Genomic DNA, 27,089 nt, shown 5'->3' with positions numbered 1-27,089 from the left:
GATAGTTACATAGGGGGTATAAGTTGGTCAAAACTCAATGAAATGTACACTTAAAATGGATGCATTGTATTTTATGTAAACAAAACTTCAATAAATTTCACTAAAGCTCATTTATAAAAAGAAAATAATTTTTAATTAACATTAAATTTTATAAAAAATTAATATATTATGGATAAAGCGAAAGTCTCCTCTGACCACCCTCCCAATCCTCACTACCATCCCTTAGCTCTTCCATTTATACTGTTGCCCCCAAATCACTGTCCTGAGTTTGGTATGGGCTCTTCTGAACCTTGAAAAATATATTTACATACGTGAACTGCCACTAAAAACATATACTATTGTTTTGTACAAAGATACAACTTGTATATCTTTCTGCAACTTGCTATTTTCACTTAACATTATGTTTCTGAGGTCTATCCATGTTAATATAAAGTTTATTTCTTTTAAATATGACATAGAAATCTATGATATAACTATCATGTATTTTATTTGGCCAGGGGTCTCCCCTTCCTAACCTACACCAGGCTGCTTTCCCCGTCACAGCTCCCCAGTACAGGGGATAAACAGCAGCTATCCCCAGGGTGGTCAGGGGATCACAGATGGTGTTCTAAGGGGACCTCAGTCCTATACAATGAGAATGGATTCATGTCCTATGTATCTAATTCAAGTACTGACTTTAAAAAATTTTCTGACACATTAATCATCAAAAAAAAACCCCAAAACAGTAATAGAAAGCAATCATCTATTAAAATATAAGAAAAACAAAGTTATTGGGCATAACAGTATACTCATGATTTGAGATATAAGCACTTACTGAAAAATAATAAACATTCTCCTTATCAAAGCAATTATGAAAATATCAGCATATTGGTTATCATGGCTTCAGCAATTAATACATGCACAAATGCTTCATTTATACTTTTTGCTTTCTTCTTTTATGACTATGATGTCTTTCTTCATCCCTGAAATAAAAGGAGTTAAAAAAACTATTATAAATTATGGCTATTTTAATAGAAGAGCTTTAGAATAATTCATCAGTAATATATGGACATCAGATATAAACCAGAACAAATTAAAGCATGCATTTAGAACTGAACAGTGATGTTTTAAGAAAATGCATCATTAAAAAAAAGGGACAAAACTGAGATTGAGTTAAACAAAATGGATTTCTTAAAACTATACTTTGGAGCTCCACTTTCAAATTAACTTTGAGTATCTGTACATGGTTGATGACCAGAAAATTAATTTTAAATGGAATCCTAAAGTCAGAGAAGAAATTCAGAAACTTTGACATCCTTATTCTAGCTCCTAGCCCAACTCCCCACAATTCATCCTATCTCAGGGGGACAGAACTCAAAGGTTAGCCTATTAAGAAGTATTTCCTGCTAATGCTCTGGTGATCTTCTCTTTAAAAAAAAATTATTCACGTGTGGATTTTAAGGCTGTTTGTCTAATTTACTAAAGTCAATAGGGATTGGTCAAATATGTCAAAATCTAAAGTGGAACAAGCACTAACAAACCAGAAAGAAGTTAAAGAGCATGATTTCTGATAGCTAATCAAGAATTAATTTGTATAAATTATAAAGTGTCATTCATTGCATGAATCAAAGGAATTGCTAAGCAAAAATTTCATTTTTATAAGAAGTCTAAATCATAGCTAGCTTTACACCTATTAACTGAATGATGATAGTAAGATGAGTAACATTATTAAACCAAAGCCTTATAATTCTTGATCACCAGTGGCTCTGAAGAGACAAGACATCATCTGAGAGCCCATTATTGGACAAGCACTGTGCACATAATACTAGATAAGACATGGGCCTGCCCTCAGCCTTGCAAGGAGAGCCATAATTAAGTTGAACAAAAAGTATGTGCCTGGTAGGTAACAAAATGGAAAATATCAGTCCTATCTGAGTAAGTAAAAGAAGGTTTCATGGGAATGACTAAGCTAGGTCTTAAAAGATAAGGAATTTAGCAAGCAGGCTTTGAAAACATTAGGCAGCAGAACACAATGTAGCAAGGCACAGATGTAGCCCAGTGTGGGTGAGGAACTATACAGTTCAGGCTGGCTAAAGCATACGCATTCCATGTGTAGTGGCAAAGCACAAGGATGGGTAGGCAGATGCCCTAATCCTGGAGGTCTTGAGAACCGTTCTAAGGAATGTGAATTCTGCCACTGAAGGGTTTTTAGAGGTGAAAGTTCACTCTAGCAGTAAGGCAGGGATGAATTTATAAGGCACAAACTTTGAGACAGGTAGAACAATTAGGAAAACTGCCATCATTTTCCAGATGGACAGCAATAATGAAAGAGGAGGAGAAGGTGTGTATGAGATATCTTCAGGTAGAACTACTGGGAACAATTAAGACTAGATGGTAAGAAATAAAAAAGGAGTATCTAACATGACTCCATGATGGTGATGCATTAACCAGGATAAAAATGCTGAGGAAAGAAGAGCAGACTGAGAAAAAGAGAATGTCCTTTATAACCCTGCTGAACTTGAGATCTAGGCAGATGCCCAGTAAGCAGCTGAAATATGGGAACAGACCCTAATTGCTCTAAATTTATCATGTTAGTATTAGTTCATATTTCTCTGCTATCAAAATTTTGTGAGGGATATTAACAAGGGAAAAACTGGCCAACACTAAAGTTTGAATCTTCTCTCAACATTACACACCCTTTACCTGAGAAAGAAAGAAAAAAAGAGAGGGAAAGTAGAAAGGAAAGGAAGGAGCAAAAAACAAAAAAACAAAAGAAAAACAGCAAACAGCTTTTTAAACAGTCGACTTCCCGCCCAGACATTACTTTCATGCACCCTAGTTAGAAAATCAGGAATAGAAAAGGAAACGTACATCCAATCAGGCATACAGAGAACTATGTCACCACAGCTGTGGATATTTTAACTGAAACAGGACTGATGTTAAGAATTTTCATCAGTTATTTATTCTCTTTACTATAATTTACTCTTACAATCTATTTTTTCTATTTTTTTCAACATGGACTATATCAGAAGAAACTAATTTTCAAAAGTAAATAACTCAATGTTGGATGATACACTGTTAAGCTTACCTATCTTTCCTTCTTCTTGAGTCCCAGTTTTTATCTTTATTTCTTTTTCGTTTATGGGGGCTCCTACTCCGATCCCTTCTGTGTTGTGAACACTCAGCATCCAAATAGCTTCCACAAGACTGCCGGGAATCAACTGAAGCTGATCGCCTTTCCTCATTCCTGAACATACAAAGGAATGCTATTCAGTTAGTTTTAACCATTGTCTTTACTATGGACCAGCCTAAAGTCCAATATTCTGTATCAGACCAATGACAGACATTATAAAAATTATGTATAATCTTACACTCTTTTTAAGAGGGCAATCAAAGAAACAGTTTTATAACATGTACAACTCAGTATAATAACCCTGAGCAATGACGGGAAACAGTAACTATTCTGATGAATTATAGTGCCTTACTAATGGCCTTGGAAATGCTAAAATCCAATTAAACAACTCTAGCTAACAGTTTAACAACAGAGTACTTTCACTGATAAACATAATGACATACTTCTCAGCATCATCCACTGCTTTTCCCTGCTCCTCCTGCCAGTGATTACTGAGCTCTTCCATGTGCACATTTATCACATCCCGAATCACCTGACAAGAGTTCAACACAGAATTTCAGATAAGAAAGATTGTTCAAAAAATTAAGATGATCATGCTACAAAAGAATCACTGCTGACAAATATTTATTAAAAGTTCTAATACAATGGACTGTGGGATGTGTGCAGTTTAGAAAACATAAAAAAGACAACTGGAATATGAATGGTAGATGAAATTACATCAATGCCAAATTTGCTAAAGTTGATAACTACACCATGATTATGTAAGAAAACATCCCTATTCTTAGGAAACACATACTAAGCATTGAGATAAAGGATCATGATGTATGTAACCTTAAAAAAGTTCAGAAAAAAATTAGTATACAGATACAGAGAGCAAAATATGTGACGATAAAGAGTACAAATGACAAGCATATGGAGCAAAACATTAACAACAGGTGATATGAATATAGACACACAGGAGTTCTTTGTATTATTTTTAGTTTTATAATTTATTTGTATGCTTGAGATTATTTACAAATAAAAAGTTTTTTAAAATCTTGTAATTGGCCCTGGATGGCTGGCTCAGTGGTAGAGTGTCGACCCAGCATGTGGAAGTCCCGGGTTCGATTCCTGGCTAGGGCACACAAGGGAAACGCCCATCTGCTTCTCCACCCTTCCCCCTCTCCTTTCTATCTCTTCCCTTCCTGCAGCCACGGCTCCACTGGAGCAAAGTTGGCCCAGGCATTGAGGATGGCTCCATGGCCTCCACCTCAGGCACTAGAACAGTGGTTCTCAACCTACGGGTCGCGACCCCAGCGAGGTCGCCTAAAGCCATCGGGAAATACATAATGCATATCAGGTATTTACATTCCAAATCATAACTGTAGCAAAATTACAGTTATGAAGTAGCCACCAAAATTATTTTTTGGTTTGGGGTCACCGCAACATGAGGAACTGTATTGCAGGGTCACGGCATTAGAAAGGTTGAGAACCACTGCACTAGAATGACTCCAGTTGCAACGGTGCAATCTCCCCTTGGTGGGCATGCCAGGTGGATTCTGGTCGGGTGCATGTGGGAGTCTGTCTCTCTGCTTCCCAACTTCTCACTTCAGAAAAATACAAAAAAAAAAAAAAAAATCTTATAATTGAGTCAAGGTAACAGACAAAACATGAAACAGTCACTCACTTCAGATACTTTCCCAATGAGACTTAAATCACTTACCTAAGAACCATTCATTCATTCATTCATTCATTTATTTATTGTGGCAGAGACGGAGAGAGTCAGAGAGAGGGACAGATAAGGACAGACAGACAGAAAGGGAGAGAGATGAGAAACATCAATTCTTTGTTGCGGCTCCTTAGTTGTTCATTGATTGATTTCTCATATGTGCCTTGACTGGGGGGCTACAGCAGACCGAGTGACCCCTTGCTCAAGCCAGCGCCCTTGGGTCCAAGCTGGTGAGCTTTTTCTTTTTTTGTTCAAGCCAGATGAGCCCACGCTCAAGCTGTCGACCTCAGGGTCCTCCACATCTCAGTCCAATGCTCTATGCACTGCACCACCGCCTGGTCAGGCTACCTAAGAACCATTTAAAGTTTCTCTCTTTCCTATTTATCCTATGGAGTCATCAAGCACAAATATAAAGGTCACTAGTTAGGGCCCTGGCTCTGCGTTAGAGCGTCGGCCTGGCATGTGGGGGACCTGGGTTTGATTCCCGGCCAGGGCACATAGGAGAGGCGCCCATTTGCTTCTCCACCCCCCCCCCCTTCTTCCTCTCTGTCTCTCTCTTCCCCTCCCGCAGCCAAGGCTCCATTGGAGCAAAGATGGCCCGGGTGCTGGGGATGGCTCCTTGGCCTCTGCCCCGGGAGCTAGAGTGGCTCTGGTCGTGGCAGAGCATCGCCCCCTGGTGGGCAGAGCGTCGCCCCTGGTGGGTGTGCCGGGTGGATCACGGTCGGGCGCATGTGGGAGTCTGTCTGACTGTCTCTCCCTGTTTCCAGCTTCAGAAAAATACAAACAAAAAAAAAAAAGTCACTAGTTAGATGAAACTTAATGGAAGGTTACAGTTGTTTCCCTGATTCCTAATCAGGAGTGTTTTCAGAAGAATGGTACGGGAAACAAGTGGCAGTCTCGGAGACACATGCTATAGTTCAGGTCTGACTACATGTCTCCCCACCTCAAAGAAATTTTCAACAGCCCCTGAAGTAAAACGAAACAACATCCACAGTCCTTAATAGAGCCTTCAAAACTTTCTATGATTTTACACCACAGAGTAGATAGAAGTCAGCCTTATCTTTCACTGGATACTTCTTCAAAATCCCTAAGTTCTAGCCACCCTGCTTACTAATGGGTCTCTAGAAAACTCCTATACTTTTATTTATTTTTAGGAACACTAGTACTTCACCTGGAAAATGCTTACCCACAATTTCCCCTCCTTCACTGTACTCTCTCATGGAAACTCTAAGACAGGTCAAGGTCTAATTCAGGAAACGAAAGGAGTCACACAACTGAACTCCCACTCCAGCTCTAGCTCTCCCCTGTACGACTCCCTGACTAGTAGAGTGCTATGTGAGCTTTGTGAAGTGCAAACGTTATTGGACATGGTTTCCAGATCCACGTCAAAGAAAACAGCAACGGGCAAACATTCCTCACCCTACTCTCTGCTTCTCCCCTGCTCTCAAAATACTGTCTTCTCCACGAAGCCTATACCAATCTTTCCTTCTATAAAATTTCATCTCACCTCACTTTTGCATTTAGTGTAATCTGTATTGTGAAAGGTCTTTTTTACCTGTTAAACTATAATAAGTTTTTCCTTAATGGCGGGGTCTGTGTGCACTGATACTCACATACTCCAAGGAAGTATAATATGCACAGAAACTACAATATATAATGAATTTTTACTGACATTTTTCAAAGTTAAGATTCTAGCTCAGGCAAACAAAAATTATATGATATAAAAGAAACTAGGAATGGATAAACTGTTGAAAACACCCAGACCAGAGATAAATCAGTAAAAGAGCTGTAAACACTGAAGTATTTACAGATGAAAGATATTTAGGATGTTTCCAAAATTACTAAGCAACAGGGCACAGAAGATAGGAAGTAAATGGGGATATAAATAATACAAGGAGTTCTTATGTTGATAATTGTTGAAGCTGGGTGATGGTACACAGGGTTCATTAACCTATTCTATCCACGTTAGTATATGTTTGAGTATTTCCATAATAAAAATTTAACCATAAAATTGTAAAGAATACTAGCAGCAACACAAACTTGATCACAATGTTATCAGACTAGAAAAGAAACAAATGATGCACAACCAAGCATTTAAGGAACTGTAAGAATCACTAAGGTATACCTGACCAGTAGTGGCTCAACGCATAAAGCCTTGGCCCAAAACACTGAAGTCACCAATGTGATAGCCCTGAGGTGGCCAGCTCTGAGTGCTTGCTCATCAGTGTGGGGTAACTGACTTGAGCAGGGAATCGTCCACACGATCCCAAAGCTCCCTGGATCTGAGCCCAAAGGTCACTGGGATGAAAAGCCCAAGGTTACTGGCTTGAGCAAGAGACACTGGCACAGTCCCAGTCAAGGCACATATTAGAAGCAATCAATGCACAAGTGAAAACAGCTAATTCTCACTCTCTTTCTCTCTGATGCTTCTCAGCCGCTCTACCTTGCTGGTCTCTCTCTCTCTCTCAAAAAAAAAAAAAATCACTAAGGCAGAATAGCATGGTCCCAGACCTCTACTCGGAGAGCTAAGTCTAAAACATAGTTTAATTGCAAAAATAATGGCATAAAATTAAGTACTAAGCCACATGGCGCAGAATGTAAGTGCAGTAAAAGCCAGTGGGTGACCCAAAATTAATTCGCACCTCATGGAAACAGTAAAAATCAAGATTTAAAACAGTGAAGATTATGGTTCAGGATGGCAGCACAGAAAGACCCTGAACTCACTTCCTCCCATGGAAACAACATTTATAGTTACATGTGGAATAACTGTCCCCTGAAGAGGACTGAGAGCTAATGGAACAGCACCTCCACAGTAAAAGATAAAATATGCAAGAAGACGGCAGGAGAGGCGGAGGCAGGGTCTCACCTGAGTCCCCACCCCAGGAGTGGTGACCTACCTGCAACCAGAAGAAATTTAAAAAAATACAGAACTCTCCTTTGAAGAGAGTGTCAAGCCCCACATTAGGCCCCCTAACCATTGGATCTGGCACCAGAAAAGCCCCCAAAATGTCTGGTTTTGAAAATCAATGGGGATTAAGTCCAGGAAAAACACAGAACTGAAAGGAATGGATAATCTGCTCTTAAAGGGTTCACAGGCACATTCTTTAACCCTGCAATCCAGCCCAAAACAACAGTTTGAAAAGGTCTCTCTCTCTCTTTCTCTCTCTCTCTTCTCCTCCCACAGCCATGGGTCAAATGATTTGAGCAAGATGGCCTCAGAAACTGAGGATGGCTCCCTGGCCTCTCCTCAGGTGCTAAAATAGCTCAGTTCCAAAGCAATGGAGCAGCGGCCCCCGAAGGGCAGAGCATCACCTGGTAGGGGGCTTGCTGGGTAGATCCTGATGAAGGAGCATGCAGGAATCTGTCTCTGCCTTCCCGCCTTTCACTTAATAAAAAATAAAAAGAAAAACCTAGAACATAAGTGAGGGAGGCCCACTTACTAAACTTGAATCAGATGCCAGAGAGGCAGCCGCTAAGATTTTCCCTAGGGACAGGAACACTGGCTGGCACCATTTCTGCAATCTCATTCTAACTTGCTGGTGACAAAACTGGTGTGCGCCATTTTTGGTGTCCTTCCTTTAGCCTACCAGTACAGGTAGAGTGATATTCCCAGCCCGTCCTAAGACCACCCAGACAAGCACGCCTGCCTTGCCCATCCCAAGCAGCAGCCACACTACAGCCAGTCAGGCAAGCACACCACATCCCACCGTCCCCATATAGGAGCTGCACCGCAGCCAGGACAGATGGGCACGCTGCACACAGATGTCCCTGTCATATGCCATGGCTAAGCACAGCCCACACAAGGGCTGCACCCTGAGTGCCTGGCTCTGGTGGTAAGGGGAGATTGTGCCTCTGGGCCCACAGATCATCTCCTACACAAGGCTACTCCTTCAGGACTGGGTTGGGTTTGTCTAATACATACAGACAAGCACCAGAGTCAGGCAAAATAAGAAAACAAATATGTTTCAAACCAAAGAACAAAACAAATCCAGAAAAATAACAGAGATAAGTAACCTACCTGATAAAGAGTTCAAAGTGATAGTTATGAAATTGCTCACTGAATTGTGGATGAACATAATGAGAACTTTAAGAGAGAAAAAATAAAAGAAAGTACAAAGAGAAGTTATAAATGAACAGCAAACTAGATGAAGTCAAAGAAAAAAATCAATAAGTTGGAAGACAAAGCAATAAAACACACCCAGAAAGAACAGCAAAATGGAAAAAGAATTTTAAAAAGTGAAGACACCTTAAGAGACCTGAGACAATATCAAGTGGGATAACATTCACATTTATAGGAGTCCCAAAAGGAGAAGAGAGAAAGGGCCAGAAAACTTATTTAAAGAAAAATGGCAATTAACCTCCCTAAACTGAGAAAAGAAACAGACACCCAAGTCCAGGAAGCCCAGAGAGTTCCAAAAAGATGAACCCAAGGAGAACCACACAAAAACACATTACAATTAAAATGGTAAAGTTAAGGCTAACGGGAGAATCTTAAGAACATCAAAAGAAAACTTACTACACATAAGGCAAGTCCCATAAGGCTCTCAGCAGGTTTCTTCAGCAGGGACTTTATATAGGCCAAAAGGGAGTATCAAGACATAGTCAAAGTGCTGAAAGAAAAATATTTCCAACCAAGAATTTTCTGCCCAGCAAGGTTAAAATTAACATTTGAAGGAGAAATCAAGAGTTTTCCGGATAAGCAAAAGCTTAAGAATTCATCCCCACAAATCAGCTTTACAAGAAATATTAAAGGAACTTTTCTAAGCTAATTTTTTTTTATCTAGGTGGGGGACCCCTCTGGTACCCCTGACATTCTGAGATAAGTAACTGGTGTACATATTTCTTTATGTTTTTCCCACAGGTGTGGGTCCTCAAATTGTAAACAGTACTTTTTGGTCCACAGGTCAATGACCACTGGAATACATGGCAACCTGGCAGTGATCATGTACTACCAGTCTCCCTGAGTCTCACTGTCAACCTTCATGCAGACAGACATTCTGAGTGCAGGGCTAGTGGTGACAAGCAGCCCAAGGGCTAGGTGGTAGAAGAAGCTGAGTTGTGGCTGCCCCTTCAGCAGGGTCAAGAGTTCCACAGCAGAAGAAAGGCTTCCAGCGTGGCGGACGTCCCTGCCCACTCCCTGCAGCGGGATGCAGAGCCACCTGTCCCAGGGAGGCAGCATCCCCATAGAGAACTAGGAAGGGAAGTTCACTGGAGATCCACCTGGGTCTTTGGGAGTCTCTCATTTTTTAGAGTGCCCATGCCTTCAGAGGGCTGGCCCGGCTCTTAACAGGGGGGCTGGGAAGGGCAGCAACAGCAGAGAGGAAAGAGCAGAGTTCAGACAGCATGAGGGCAGAGGACCAACGACAATGCAGCTGGCACCTCTCTGAAACACGTTCCCAGTGCTGCACAGAACGACCAGCACCAGGAACCGTACAGCCAGGAAGCTACTTCCAGTCAAGGTGGCAGTGTAGGTAAACCCACAACCACATCAAAATTACAATGAAACTAAAGAATCATCAATCAAAACAGTCTAAAATCTGGCTGAATGAAAATCCTACAATTATGGAATTGAAGAAGCCACATCGAGACTAGTAGGAGGAGCTGAGATGAGGAAAGGGCTGGTTTCACACCCATGTGTGGTAGATAATAAACAAGAGGGTTGCCTGACCAGGCGGTGGCACAGTTGATAAGAGTGTCGGACTGGGATGCAGAGGACCCAGGTTTGAGACCCCAAGGTCACCAGCTTGAGCGTGGGCTCACCAGCTTGAGTGCAGGGTCTCTGGCTTGAGCGTGAGATCACAGACATGACCTCATGGTTGCTGGCTTGAAGCCCAAGTAATCAATGAACAACAAAGAATTAATGCTTCTCATCTATCATCTCTCTCCCTTCCTGTCTGTCTGTCCCTCTCTGTGTCACAAAAAAAAAAAAACAAAAAAACACCCACCGCAGGGCTTGAGGCTAAAGAAGACAGAAGGCTGCAGGTCCCAGGAAGTTCCTCTTAAAGGGCTCACACACAGACTTACTCTAACTCCCTGAGCTCCAGTGCTAGAGCATTAGCTTGAAAAGCTCCAGGGATGTACAGATAGGAACTGATTGCCAGCATCAGAACAAGAGATGGCAGCTTTCTCCCAGATAGAAGTGCTGGTAAAGGCCATTGCTCTTCTTCTGAGCCTTCCTTCCACAGAACTGGCTAGCAGGCATCATATCTGAGTCACCATCTATCTGTTGGCCCCACACTGGTGATTCCCTGAGAACCATCCCATCCAACTTTCAGGCCCACCATAACTTATTTCCAGTAGTTTTTCCATATAAATGTCCTGTCTTGAATCAAGCTCCATAATTTTCCTAAAATCTCTCAAGCACATTTGCCATCAGTGAGCCCTGTGACTCTTGCTAAGTGGCCCCAGGCCCGCACTAGCAACAACCACGTTTGGTTCACAGCTTGGCCTCACCTTGACACATCCAAGGCCAGCACAAGTAGCAGCCATCTATAGTTCACTTTGTAGCCCATGCCGGGTGGTCCCCAGGCAGAACACAGGGGGCGGCTGACCCTGGCATCCTCCCAGGATGCCCCAGAGCCAGTGCACAGAGTGGACAGCTTCAGACCACATCAAAGAACCACCACCCAACCACCTCCATAAGCAACACACTCAAGGAGCAAACCCAGTGAGGACCAAAACCCCGCTGAAATAATTTCTGCTCTGTAGGGTGAACCAGATGGCTCAGTTTATTCAAGTACCATCCTGATATGTAGAGCTGACCAGTTAGATGCCCGGTTAGGGCAGATAGAGAAACAGATAAATGTTTCTGTCCCTTTCTTCTCTCTACCTTCCCCCTCTCTAAAATCTATAACTTTTTTTTTAATCTTAAAAATAAAGATTTAGCCTGACCAGGTTGTGGCGCAGTGGATAGAGCATCGGACTGGGATGCGGAAGGACCCAGGTTCGAGACCTGAGGTCGCCAGCTTGAGCGCGGGCTCATCTGGCTTGAGCAAAAAGCTCACCAGCTTGGACCCAAGGTCGCTGGCTCCAGCAAGGGGTTACTTGGTCTGCTGAAGGCCCGCAGTCAAGGCACATATGAGAAAGCAATCAATGAACAACTAAGAAGTCGCAACGCACAACGAAAAACTAATGATTGATGCTTCTCGTCTCTCTCCATTCCTGTCTGTCTGTCCCTGTCTATATCTGCCTTTGTAAAAATAAAATAAAATAAAAATAAAAAAATAAAGATTTAAAACAGCAAAACAAAGAGCATTTCAGATGAGAAAACAACATTAATTAATTAGGACTTGAGAGGTAAAAATAAAGTTGTGCAATCAGATATAGTTTAAGAAAAACACTTGACTAAAGTAACCAAAAATGCTATGTAGAATGAGGCCAGAGGGGACAGTCTTTGAAATCATAGAGAGAAGTAATAAATAATGTAGGAATAATTAGGGATTCAATTAGGAAATTATTTAGAATCTGGGCAAGGTACTCATGTACCAAAAAATTCATCAACTCTATCTACCAAATGATATCTGAAAATAAATTTAATTATACATCAAGAGATTAATGTAATAACTTATATAATTGTATTATATACATAATTATACAAATTATAATTTATACCAAGACATTTCTTAAACCCAAATAGCAGAATACATATAAACACACTAAAAGTTCTGCCAAAAAAACATAGCTATTTATTGAGCAATTCATATCCACATGTATCATTTTAACTCTTATAACAATCCTGCAAAGTCTGTACTGTGATAAAATGGAAAAAAAAGTAATAATTCTTAAATAGTTTATATAACTTGCCCAAGTCAAACAGCCCAATGATATGCAGCAGAATCAAAACTTAAGCCTAGGTTTGTTTAAAGTCAAATTCCTCTTACCACTTTCTCAAAGATTGTATAACCTCTTTACATAATGTTTTTGTACCCTAAAAACCCTTTGTCTGAGAGTGATGGAGCAAATAAAAATCAGGTGCAGCCAGCCTGAAGATAGTTTTTTTCAGAACATCTAAGAACTGTGGAAATCCATAGAACAGACTTAGAAATTACCTAAGGGAAATGTCTATTCTCAAAAAAGCTCTACAGGATTATAAAACTTACCTCAGTATATGACTTCTTGGTTATGTGAACATTCTTAGCTCTATAGGACTGGCGTCTTCTTTTATAATCCCTCACTTCTGCCAGAATTTCAAGGTAAGATTTTGGACTTTTTCGACTATTATCTAGTAAAAGAATAAAGTAAAATTACTATATCCTTAGAAACTTGTAAACTGTTACAACTAGCAGTAAGGAACAACACAATCATATTTTAACATGTTCAATGTAGCACACAAAAATAGTCTATATTTACATACATTATATATTATAAATGGGCTAAGCTTTATACCATTCCTTTTCTCTAGCCATCATTGAACATAAGCGTGTTCAGGTACATACATTAAAGCAACAGAACAGCTGTAAGTAACATTCTTACAGAAGGAATCTATGCTAAATGTAAAAGAGAGCAAAATTCCACACACTGAATAAGTGAATATCTGATACTCTTCCTACTCAAAGTACCCTGACAAATCATCTTAATAACACTAAAAGAATGACAGTTAAGAAATATAAAAGTATGATATTAATCTCAAACCTTGATTGACTTTTGCAGCCAAGTCTACAAAGAGATCACTGTCATTTTCTATCTGAGAATCAGAGCGCTTTCTCTTTGTCTCCTCAACTATAAAGTCATAGAGGGCAAGACGATCGGCTTGGGTCAGATCACAAACGAACCGTTTGTGATTCAGAGGAACTTCAACAGGTAGTGAAGAATAAACCCCTAAAGTAAAAATAAAACCACAAGAATAAACAATACATGAAGCATTGTGAACTTAAAATCTACTACTTATCTTTAAACATGTGCTATAATGCAGTATTAACACAAATTTTTTCATAGTAATCCCTAAACTAAGCACATCAATCTATTATATGTGATAAATGATAAATAATGACTCTATCCTGAATGCTCTTCCACATAAAGGATATATTGTGGATATTTGCTATTCTCCCCAACAATGGTAAGACAGATCCCATGAAGGCAGGCAGGAATAACCATAAGACAATTTCCTCAAAAGAAAACCTTTTGGGCAACAATTTTTAAAAGGCTGCCCATATTATAAAAGTAGGTAATAGTTTTTTTTCTGTTTATATCCTTTCTCCCATAAAAGCTGGAGGGAGCCTGACCAGGTGGTGGCGCAGTGGATGGAGCGTCGGACTGGGATGCGGAAGGACCCAGGTTTGAGACCCCGAGGTCGCCAGCTTGAGCGCGGGCTCATCTGGCTTGAGCAAAGAGCTCACCAGCTTGGACCCAAGGTCGCTGGCTCCAGGGGGGGTTATTCGGTCTGCTGAAGGCCCGTGGTCGAGGCACATGTGAGAGGGCAATCAATGAACAACTAAGAAGTCGCAATGCGCAACGAGAAACTGATGATTGATGCTTCTCATCTCTCTCCGTTCCTGTCTGTCTGTCCCTGTCTATCTCTGCCTCTGTAAAAAAAAAAAAAAAAAGCTGGAGGGAAAAACTTTTAATAGGTAATATACATTGTAGTTCCTTTAAAAATAATTATGGAGATATAAAAAATGTGTAAAAATGTCATTTTTATATGATATCAAGCTGTTCCTCATTCAAAATATATCCCATTTGTGCAATGAATGACTCAGAGTTAGGGACCAAAAAAATCAAGTAGCAGAAATCCCACACTTCTTCACCAGAGAAAGAGATTAAATTGAGGCTAAATTTGTTTTAATTTTCTGAAGCAGCAGCATATTGGCTTAACCAAGTTAACTGAAAAAGGTTAACAGCAGTGCCCCCACAACAGTTACAGAACTTTCTAAAATCTGCTTATTAATGAAAAAAAGTAAATACAATACCTGATATGATGTATTAAATATTGAAGAAAATATTTGTTTTGAGATTCAAATTTTCTCAAAGAAATACAAAAATTATTGTAACTGTAAATAAAGCAATTTAAAACGATAGTCCCAGACCTCATTATTCACTAATGCAAAGAACGTGCTATTACTACATAACTCCTTTTAATGTTTGCTCGGTTGCTCTAGACCAGTGGTAGTCAACCTGGTCCCTACCACCCACTAGTGGGCGTTCCAGCTTTCATAGTGGACAGTAGTGGAGCAACCAAAATATAAATAAAAAGATAGATTTAACTATAGTAAGTTGTTTTATAAAGATTTATTCTGCCAAACTTAGCGAAAATCCGACATAAAGTACTTGGTAAGTAATTATTATTATATGCTTTAATTTGCTGTAACTCTGCTTTATAAATTTTATAGTTACTTCCCTACTTTATAAATCACCATTACTGTGGAATCAGTGGGCGATTAGAAAATTTTACTACTAACAGAGATACAAAAGTGGGCGGTAGGTATAAAAAGATTAACTACCCTTGACTAATAACTCTGGTTCACAGGACAATGTAAAAGCAGCAGTAGCTCTTCCCAGAAACTTGTATTTGATAAAATTTAACCTCGTTGACTTCCTAAGATGCAAAAATATCAAAAATAAAGTCATACTATGAACTAAGCATTACAACACACACACACACACACACAAGATTACATCTGTCTACAAATTAAGAGGACAGCTACACTGAATATGAGTCTGTGGTTTAAGAGCTCTAGAAAACAATACATGGCCACTTATACTAGTCAAAGGACTCTGAATTAGTGGGGAAGGGTTCCCTTTCAAGTAAATCAATTTTAATCTACTTCTGATAGACACCAGGAAAATGTCCTTTTGTGCAGCCAGATGTTAAAACATTTCATTTTATAATATAAAAATGAGTTAGCTTTGATAAACCTAATTCCTTTGAATATAGGTTATTAAAAGTCTGGGAGAAAAAAATTAGAAAACACTGATGTACAATTATGCACCACTTAATGACGGGGATAAGTTCTGAATGTGTCATTAGGCTATTTCATTATTGTGGGACATCATAGTGTACACCTCCCAAACCCAGATGGTATAGCCTACTACAGAGCTAGTCTATGTGGTATAGCCTATCGATCCTAAGCTACAGGCCTGTACAGCATGTTATTATTGTACTGAATACTGCAGCCCATTGTAACTCAACGGTAAGTATTTATGTGTCTAAACATAGCTAACCCTTAAAAAGGTAGAGTAAAATTACTGTATAAAACATAAAGTGCATGTATGGGTGTGTGGCCTTGGCAGGGACAGGGGAAGGGCTGTGGGTGAGGCACTGTGGGAAAAAGTAGACATCAGGAGGAGGAAGGAAAGAAGGGAGAAACAGAAGAAAGAACAGAGACAAAGGGAAAAGAGGAGCAGAGATCAAAAGAGATTCAGATAAAGCTTGAGATGAGACTAACAGGAGGAGAGAGGGGAAAAGAGAGGGAGGGACAGACAGTGAACAAGACAGACAATAGGACTAGAAATGGGACTGGAGGAAAGAGATAAAGAGAAACAGAAAAAAGGGAAGTGAGATTGTGTGCTGGAGTGTGTGTAGGGGTAGAGTTTGGGTGCAAGAGCTCCTGGGCTCCCCTCTGCCCCAGCCTGCTCCTCTCATTCCTTCACCAACTCCAGGCTCCAGGCACCTTGTCTTTTAAAACCACCCCAGAGCTAGCAGTGAATTTAACATCCTGGTCGGGTCCAGTCTTTTCTTTCAACATTGCAAACTTCTGATTATAATCCATTACAATTTTATAGACCACCATTGTATATGCGTTCACTGTATACCAAAACACCATTCTGCAGTGCAAGCCTGTATTATAAACAAGCTCCACATAAACCTTTGCCTGTTATTTTCAAACAAAGAAATATTAATTCCTTCATTTAAATATACTGGAGTTTTCTTTATTCATCTTAAGTTTCCAAATGGTGAAAATTGATACTTAAATTCTTTGAAATTCAACTAAAATTTCAAATCAAGACTAATACTGTGACAGTGACTATGATAAAGTTTAGAAATTTGAATGATACTTTTAAAAGGATATCATTTGCAAAAAGGATACTGCATATCTTTAAATAAGGAGTACATTCAGGTTCCTAATTCCTCTTTATACTCACCCCAATTACTGAAAAAGAAAAAGTACAGGAAAAGTTAAACAACAAACTGCATTCAAATCATTCAGAACATAGATATTTCTCACAAAAATGGGTAAATGCATTTAAATAAGCTTACATTTCTATAAAATGTAAATTTTCAAACACGTTTCTTATTTAGAGGTATATATCAATGTGTTGTAATCATACCAATTCCATGACCTCTACTTTTTTGTATAGCAGTTTTTTAAACTGCAGTAAAATGTACATAACATATAATTTACCATTTTAACCATTTTTTAATGTGCAATTCATTGGCATCAAGATACTCACATTGTTGTGGAACCATCACTTCTATTTCTAGAACTTTTCACCCCAAACTAAAACTCTAATTTACTTTTTACTAACACTAATTCTCAAGTCTCCCTTGTTAATCACTTTGCCAGCATAAGGCATCCTAAACGTGGTAGAAACAGATTAGCTCTCGAACCACTATCATTCTCTCTCATTAAGGTTCTTTAGCCATAGTACACTGATCTTCAAATCATGGCCATGACTCAAATACAACTGACCCATGAACAACAGTATTAGTCTGAGGCACAACCCCCCACTTCCCCAAGAAGTCAAAAACCCTCATGTAATTTGACTCCCTAAAAACTATGACTACAGTTGGCCCTTGATATCCATGGGGGTTTGATTCCAAGAAACTAAGCTGATACCAAAATCTGTGGATGCTCAAATCTCTTATATAAAATGGGGAGAACAAATGCATACCATCGGCCCTCCACATCCCTGGATGACCAACCATGGGTCGAAAATAGTTTCAGTATTCTCCTCGGATGCACAGCCTGCAGAGGGCCAACTGTATTTATTGAAAAAAATCCACATGTAAGTGGACCATAGCTGTTCGAATCCATGTTGTTCAAAGTCAACTGTATATGTCATGAAACTGAAGTACAGCAACCTGAATCTTTAATGCTGAGGGAAAATGATAAACCCTGCACACATCTAAAATGATTGTTAATGAATGAAACTAATATCTTGGTTATAAAATTAACCAAAGTAACTATACCTGAAAATAAGTAAGTAGATCTAATGGTTATTTAAGCTTTCACAAAGAATAATGAATCAAAACCTAAATAGGTCAACCATAAGACTGATGAAATAAAAGCATAAATATAACCTCACCAAAAAACTTACAATTTAGTGAATAACAAAAATATTAATTATATGAGAAAATGTAAAATTGTTCATGTTAGTCATCTTCCTTCAAAGTAAATAAACCAAAACCAAGATATTAAAGAGGTTTCTGTCCTGGCATAAAATGTCTAAGAAAGTATAAGTAAGTTACAAAAATTAATCTCTGGTGAGAAATCACAGAACTCTACACTAGATGAAAAAGAATTCTAAAAAGAGTGTTACAGAGCATGTAAAAACAGTTATTCTTAACAATTAAATTTTAATTTAAGGTACTGTAAAAATCAAAAGTTCCTCTTAATTATATATTGAAAAACGTATTCGTTCAAAGTAACTCTGCTTTTGTAACGAACTAAATTGTTTAAATCTGCCTTATTACTCAGTTGCATAAATAAAATCTCAGAATATTAGAAAATGTTCTAGAAAGTTACTCATATACATAAAAAAGTCTCACCCATTTCACTATCTTATTATTGGTTTCTATACATTAATTTGCTAAGAAATTAAATTGCTTAGATAACAACAGCTACCAATGATCATTTAAGGCTAGTTTAGCATTCCTTATCTCTACTGCTCTAAACATACACCAGAAGGTAGTTTTATATTATAGATAACGAAGCAAAAACCCAGAAAAGTTGTCATCTGTACAAGGCCAAGGAGAGCAGCTAGTTTGTTTCTTTAAAACAGGCTTACCCAAAGTAGAATCAACAATAAACAGTACTAACAGTAATATTATGTAGAGATTTGAAGTTTGTGATAATCATGATAGACATAATATAAAACAAATACATTTGAGCAATTATTTAGAATGCACAAATATCACTAAATATACAGTTTCTAACAGAATGCAGAACAACTCAGCATAGGAACTGTGCCAAAATTCGTACCCTGGCTCTCAATCCAGCTTTGCTATTATCTAGCAAAGGAGTGTCAATCCACTTATGTGTGCCTCTGCTTCACCAACTACAAACACTCGCCCAATCTATTATAAATTTGTTGTGAAGGAGCAATAAAGCATATAACAGAGCTTTGAAAAAACAATTCTTTTAAAATACAAAAGTATTGAGGATCTTTAGACCAAACACACTAGACCAGGGGTCCCCAAACTTTTTACACAGGGGGCCAGTTCACTGTCCCTCAGACCGTTGGAGGGCCAGACTATAAAAAAAAAACTATGAACAAATCCCTATGCACACTGCACATATCTTAAAGTAAAAAAACAAAACGGGAACAAATACAATATTTACAATAAAGAAAAGTAAATTTAAATCAACAAACTGACCAGTATTTCAATGGGAACTATGGGCCTGCTTTTGGCTAATGAGATGGTCAATGTGCTCCTCTCACTGACCACCAATGAAAGAGGTGCTCCTTACGTAAGTGCGGCGGGGGCCAGATAAATGGCCTCAGGAGGCCGCATGTGGCCCACGGGCAGTAGTTTGGGGACCCCTGCACTAGACCCTTATCATCTCTATCAGTCGGTTTGTTTCCTTTATCTGTGAAAAGCAGACACTAGATTAGATGATTTGAGTTCTCTCTAACCTCTAAATAGAGATTCAGTAAACCTACCTAAGTAGGTAAGTTCAAATAGTCCTTTAAAAATTAACCCCTTCCAAAAACACGAAAACAAAATACTTTTAAACAGTTTGATTAAAGAGAGGCAATGAGTAGAACCAATTAATAGGAGCTGAAAAAAGGCTTGACTGATCACAGCTCAGTAATCTTTTCAAATAAGACAAAAGTCAAATGTCTCCCTCAAACAGAAAAATCTGGAATTTAGCACAAAAAGTATGTAAAAATAAGGGCTTCAGAGAAGGAATTGTGCTTCTGGCCACTGTATAGAACTAATGTAATGTCAACTAAAGGTAAAGGACTTCCTCCTTCCAAAACAAGGAGAAATCAAGCCCAGACAGTGATTTAGAATAATGGGTTTAAGACCCTAACCTTCAACAAGGGAGAGAACAAACCTTAACAAAGGACAAATGCACATAATTCAGCTAGAAAGAAAAGTGAGGGGAAAAAAGGTAAGATGTCCAGGAACCCTCAGAAACTTCAAAAGACAACTCAAATCCTAATAAAAGAAGCCAGTCACGCTTAGTTTAGATGTTATATCTAGATTCAAGAATCTACTGACTCTATTTACTCATTTACTTCTGTTTTTGATGGATGAAGTTTTCTTTCAATTTCCTAAAAGCTCACACTTAAAAGCTCGAACCTGATCTCTGCTGAAGTGAATCTCAGACAGAAACTTCAAATCCAGCTCCAAAGCTGGACACCAAGGAACCCACAAACCGTCTGAAATTGTATGGAACACTTTGTGTTTGTGCTTCATTCTGAGGGGAAGCTGTGAAGACTAATCTCCTTTAGCCTAAGCCTTTCCTTTTATACAGCATTTCAGTATTTTTACATTTAACAATGGGCTAATCCCTCAAGCAGAGGAAATCTCAGGGTAAAACAGTCTCACCAAATGGGATTCATTTACTAAATAATCATAATTTTAAAAATTACCAACAAAGTAATCTCACCTGTTAGGCAATTAATTCCAAAGTATGAAGCTCCAGCTAAGATATTGTCCTAGTGACACTCATTTATCAGAGAGAAAATATCTAACAAATGAAGCTGACACCAAGCACAGTAGTCTAATGTTAAATGTAAAACTTTACTACCGTATAACTGTTTTCACAAGATTTTCTTTAAAAGTCAGTAATAAGCACTGTAAGAGAAAAATAGTTTGACTCATTACATAGCTCAAATTATGATGCCACTTACTTTGATTATAACAATCACCATCTTTTCCAACTGCAGTTCTAGTCTGTTTAATTATCTGGAATTGTGAGTCCTTATCTGTCAAAAAAATCCATAAACAATATTAATCATCAGTGTCCACATTTAGATTATTAACTGGTTTTCAATCCAAGTTCTTTAAACACATAAACTTTTAAGACTTTTAAGAAAAGAAAAACCCACATTGCTGTCTAGATAATCTGAATGAAGAATTCTTTCAGATCCAGTTCAATCCAAGTAAGTAAACAAGAGTTGAAGTGGTTCAGAAAACATTATAATCAGGCACACAGCAGTAGTTGCTACAAACTTTAGTAACCAATAATATCTAACATTTCTTGAATCCCAGCTAAGTGTCAGGCACTATACTAAGAATATTACATATATCATTTAATCCTCACAAAAGTTCTATTACATTCATCCCCATTTTATAAAGAAATTTAGGCAACAAAAACAGGCTAATTACTTTGCCGAGTCACACATTAGTTAGTGACAAAACAGGAGTTGAATCAGGGTCTTCCGATTTTACAGCCCTAGATTTCAACCTCTTAAAAAAGTATTTCCAGCCCTGGCTGGCTGGGTAAGCGTCAGCCCAGAATGTGGAAGTCCCGGGTTTGATTCCCGGTCAGGGCACACAGGAGAAATGCCCATCTGCTTCTCCACCCCTCCCCCTCTCCTTCCTCTCTCTCTCTTGCCTCCGGCAGCCAAGGCTCCACTGGAGCAAAATTGGCCCTGGCACTGAGGACGGCTCCATGGCCCTAGAATGGCTCGGGATGCAGTGGAGCAACACCCCAGACAGGCAGAGCATCGCCCCCTAGTGGGCATGCCACGTGGATGCATGCGGGAGTCTGCCTCTCTGCCTCTCCACCTTCCCACTTCTCTCACTTCAGAAAAAAAACAAAAACATTTTCATCTTCAGTCCTATTTTCAAATTGTGCTATATGGCCAGATTGCTATTATAATCAAGAAGAAAGGTATGTGTCCTATTGTACAGAGCTCTGCAGGGTTTTCACTGACTATTAATATAAGTCTAACCTCTAACTTTCAGATTACAAAAACTATACTGCTCACAAAAATTAGGGGATATTTTATCGCTCCATATTCATTTTGAAATATCCCCTAATTTTTGTGAGCAGTCTAGTTTCACTATACAGTAATTAATCCTACATTCTCTTAAAGTACAAAATATTCTTAATAATAAGCACTCTTATATTAAGTCTATTCTGTTGATAATTCAGAAGTGAATTATCAAGGCCCTGGCCAGGTAGCTCGGTTGGTTAGAATGTCACCCTGATACAGCAAAGTTGCAGGTTAGACCCTCTGTCAGAGCACATACAAGAATCAACCAATAGATGAAACAACAAATCCATTATTTCTCTCTCTCTCTCTCTCACCCTCCCTCTTTCTCTTTATAATCAATAAAAATATTTTTTAAAAACGAACTATTGCCTGGCCTGTGGTGGCACAGTGGATAGAGCACTGACCTGGAACACTGAGGTCGCCAGTTCAAAACCCTGGGCTTGCCCAGTCAAGGCACATATGACGACAACGGGCAAGCAATGAACAACTAAAATGAAGCAACTATGAGTTGATACTTCTTGTTCCCCACCCCCTGTAAATCAATAAACAAAATCTTTAAAAATAAATAAAAAACAAAAATAAACTAGCAACACCTATATATATTAAGATTATTTTTAAATTACAATCAAGTTAATACTTACTCAAAGTGATTGAGGGTATCTTCACATTCTCATAGAAAAATTCAGAATTATACATTTTATCCTAAACAGTAAAAAGAAAAAAAAAAAACCTCAGTGTTCTTGAGAATCAGATGATTAACTATTTTAAGATTTGATAATAAATTAATATCATTTAAATATATCTTGCAGTAATTTGCAAGTAGGCTAGTATCATTCTACCTGATGAAAGAGGAATACCTCTCATTTTATGTCAGAAAACCTCACCCTACACCTTCTATATATTTTTAACTTATTAATGCATGAATTATATGACATATACATCATAAACATATGGTACCTCTTCTTCTTTGGTGTAGCCCTGTTTCCTCAATCTACACGATACCATGTGCTTTGCTAAAGACGATTTAGGCATGTGATGATTGGAATCATAAGGGCATATCACAACTTCATCCTATAAAAACCACACAGAATAAAAAAAAAGGTACATGTTTAAAGATTTAAATAACTATACCATTAAATGTTTATTAAATACCACTTTATTAAGTGGTACTATTCAGTTATGTCCTCTTCTACAGGACTCTCCCAAACCCTGTTTGAATGTATGTGCATATCAAAAATTACGCCCCCTCTTTGATCACATGAAAACCCAACTCTGAAAGATTTGTTCTCATTCACTGCCTCAACAATTTCACCTATCAGTCAACAGGTCACTAACAAGCTTCTTGCTGCTATAGCCAAAGCACATGTCATAGTTCTTATGTCTGACTGCTTGGAAGGTTGCAATCCAATTGTCCATTTCTGTTATTCTGATACACTTTCCATGCTCCTTCTACCTGGTCTCTTCTAAAGATGTCTTTCTTCATTTTAGCTATACACCACCCTCCCTTTTTTCCCCAGAGGGATGTTATACACCTAGATTACACACTTATTATTTTTTTATTTACTTTAATTCCCAACACCAAAACTTGCCCTTTTGGGAACCATCAGCTTGTTCTCTATATCTATGAGTCTGTTTCTGTTTTATTTTGTTTATTCATTTGCTTTTGCTTTTTATTAGATTCCAAATATAAATAAAATCATACAGTATTTGTCTTTTTCTGTCTGACTTATTTCACTTAGCATAATTCCCTCAAGGTCCATCCATGTCATCACAAATGGCAGGATTTCCTTTTTTTTTTATTGCTAATATTTCATTGTGTATATATACACTATCTGTCTCCCCTTATATATTGCTGTTTCATACAGGTCTAACCAGTGGCCTTTTGCCATTTGATATATACTTACTAGAAGAACTCACAGCTTCCATTTTCACTATATGGTGATGACTCCCAAAATCTGTATCTTCAGATCTTATTTCTCTTGAGGGCATTACACTAAAGACACTAATATTTGAATATGACCAAAAATAAATTCATTATATTCATGTTCTCCTGACCTCCAATCTGTTCATTTTGTGTTTTCCTATTTCAGCAAAAGGTCCTATTTGCTCAAGCAAAGAACTGCCTCTTCTCCCACATCATCCACATGTAATCGATCACCTACCTATCCTTTTTAATCCTAAATAGCTCTGAACCCCTCCACACAATCCATCCCACTACCATTTCCCCACTTCAAGATATCATGGAATACAATAGCCATTGCCTAACTACTAGCTCTGCTTCCAGTCTTCATATTTTTCATTACTATTTTATTGACTTTATTGGGTGACATTGGTTAATAGAATTACAAAGGTTTTAGGTGTACAATTCTATAATAAATATTCTGTATATTGTATTATGTGTTCATCACCACAAGTCAAGTCTCCAACCATCACCATTTACCCCCCTCTAAACCTTCTTCTACCTCCCCACATATCCCCTTTCACTTCCAGTCTTATAGAGTCCATTCCATTCTCCACACAGTAGCTAGTTTGAATCCTCGGTCTGCCAGTTACTGAGTGTATTAACTTAGTCAAGATACTTAACCTCCCTTTGCCTCAGTTTCCTCATCTATTAAATGGGTATAATAGCAGGACCTCTCTCACAAAGCTATTGTGAAAATTAAATAAGTTATACATAAGTTTATATCCATACAGCAATTTGAATAGAGCCTGGTACATCTCAAGTGTTCATTAAATGGAAGCAATAATTATGTTATTAAATGATAGATATAATTATGTTGTGCTCTGACTTAAAATGCTTCCATGATTTCCCCACTGCCCTCATTAAAAAATATGTATATAGATTCTTTAAAATGGCCTACGCAAGACCTACAAGATCTCCCCCCCTACACACCATCATTCCCCTCCTTCTTCACAAACTATGCTCTAGATACCCTTAACTATGGGAGATTTCCTGGTCTGGTCATGCCCTTATCTCTGAACTTTTACATATGCTATTGATGCTTCTTCCTCTGTGCTTCACCTCGCTAAGTCAGCTCACTTCTATTTATCAGCTTAGAATTCACTTTCTCCAAGAAGTTTTGCTGTCCCACAACAGCCTACAGTAACCTTTCCTGCAACAATTCCAACTCACCCTTCATACACTTTGTATAATGTAACAGTTGATTTCTCTGTATTCCCTCATCACTACTACCAGGCAGTAAACTCCTGAAGACAAACTGTGGCTGTTGTACATTTAACTTCCATAATAAAACACTCTAGCAGAAAAGTACAGACTGATTATCTGGACTGCACTGATTCTGGAATTCTAGACTTCATTTATCAGGAGTTTAAGCTTGTCACTCTCCTGAGTATCAGATACTGGTTTTGCAGAAGTTAGACATACACCTACATCTGCTTGTCAGATTTCTGTCATTTTACAAAATAGTTTTAGAGAGGCAGCACAGCAATGAAGAACACACATTCTCAGGAGCAAAAATGCCTGGGGTCAAATCCTAGCCATGTCTTAGCAGTGTGTCCTTGGACAAAAACCATCTCTCGGGATTTGTTCCCTCACCTGTAAAATGAGGCTTAACGGTACTTACTTCATAGAGTAATGATGAGTATTAAACAAGTTACTGTAGAGTAAGTAGCATATACAAAGTGCTGTTTAAGTGTCAATACAAGAAATCCAAATTTACTACAACGATGAGTAAACAATGGTATGGAAAGGCTTGGCAACCTCATTCAGTGAAATTCAGAGCTTCAAATATACCTTTCAACGAACAATAAAGTAGTTCGTTTTTTAATTGTTATGCTGTTCATACAATAAACATGAATAGTATGCACAGAAATCAAATACACTTTAAATGCTTCCGGAAATCACAATGTGACTCAGGGGGTCCCCAAACTTTTTACACAGGGGGCCAGTTCACTGTCCCTCAGACCGTTGGAGGACCGCCACATACAGTGCTCCTCTCACTGACCAATGAAAGAGGTGCCCCTTCCGGAAGTGCGGCGGGGGCCAGATAAATGGCCTCATGCTGGCCGTAGTTTGGGGACGCCTGAATCTATGTGATTTAAACCCGAGAGAATTATTACAGCATAGTAAACCCAGAAAGAATCTGGAGATCATGAATAATCCCATACTGCAACACTTTCCTTCCTCCCACCCCTTAAAAAAAATCATAATTGGTCACTCTAATACACTTGCCTACTGCCCCCCCCCCAAATAAACAATTCTAATGTGCAGGAGAACTGCTAGTCACCATCTCTTGGTGATTTCCTTTGGTAAGTCTAGAATCGGTACTGTCTCAGACAGAAGGGCCTAGTTTTGCGGCAGAGAAAGGCGAACTGAACCCCCACGCTCTCCGACGGAACCTGGGGCCATTACAAGGCCCACGTGACAGATGACAAAGCAAACTGCCAGCACCTCTGCTCGCAAGCAGCCATCTGACACCCGCTCATTTCTTTCCCAGTAAACAACAGAGTTGCGTTCCCGCCTCGCCCAAGGCATTTTCACGATTTCTTTAACCCCGAGGTTCCCGGAGGTGGGCCGCCGCCCTAGGGGATGGGTGCGCCCCGCCCAAGGCCGGGAGCGTCGGGAGCGCTCCGAGCCGGGTCTGGGAGCCTCGCAAGGCTCTGCACGGGAACCCCGGCTCCCACGCCGCTCCCTCCTCCTCCTCCTTCTCCTCCTCCTCCTCCTTCTCCGCCGCCGCCGCCGCCAGGGAACCCGCAGGCTGAGGACCCCGAGGGCACCCTCGCCCCTCACCTCTGCCGCCGCCGCCTCCTTTCCGGGGTCCAGCCGATCCAGGCTCCAGCCCAGGGACGCCGTCACCTCCTCCAGAGTCCGACAGCAGCTCTCCACGAACTCGGTCAGCTCCTCCTGCAGCCGCCGCCGTTCCTCCACCGGAGGAGGTTCAGCATCCATTGCCACACACGGTCCGGCAAGAAAAGCCGGCGGATCTGTCTGCAGCACGCGCGGGCTTCTGGGAGCTAGGGGCGGGGTCGCTCCGCCACCTGACTAGAACCGCCTATAAGGACACGCCTTGAGATGGGCCAGACCTGTCCTTGAGAGGGATGTTTTTCTCTTTCAAATAGCGCTCCTTTAGTTAACTGCACCTGGATGCGTTTGCCCCTAGCCTTTCCTGAATGGTTTTATCACCCCCACGTACCTTT

The 27,089-nt window shown here is 39.4% G+C and overlaps 1 protein-coding gene across 1 annotated transcript; it reads right to left on the bottom strand.

Annotated features, from left to right (window-relative positions):
• Positions 1-110: 110 nt before the first annotated feature.
• SNRNP48 (small nuclear ribonucleoprotein U11/U12 subunit 48) lies at positions 111-26,990 on the bottom strand. Its single transcript, XM_066268455.1, has 9 exons — positions 26,683-26,990; positions 22,890-23,003; positions 22,574-22,634; positions 20,841-20,915; positions 13,452-13,637; positions 12,920-13,041; positions 3,556-3,644; positions 3,068-3,226; positions 111-962 (listed from the first exon to the last, which is right to left on the bottom strand). The coding sequence occupies exons 1-9, from the start codon at positions 26,839-26,841 to the stop codon at positions 914-916; spliced, it is 1,014 nt and encodes a 337-aa protein (XP_066124552.1). The 5' UTR covers positions 26,842-26,990; the 3' UTR covers positions 111-913.
• Between the last annotated feature and the right edge of the window lie 99 nt (positions 26,991-27,089).

Source organism: Saccopteryx bilineata, chromosome 3, assembly GCF_036850765.1.
Source record: "Saccopteryx bilineata isolate mSacBil1 chromosome 3, mSacBil1_pri_phased_curated, whole genome shotgun sequence".
Lineage (NCBI taxonomy): Eukaryota > Metazoa > Chordata > Mammalia > Chiroptera > Emballonuridae > Saccopteryx > Saccopteryx bilineata.
Note: the sequence above shows the minus strand (reverse complement) of the source record. Positions and strands in the feature narration are given on the sequence as shown.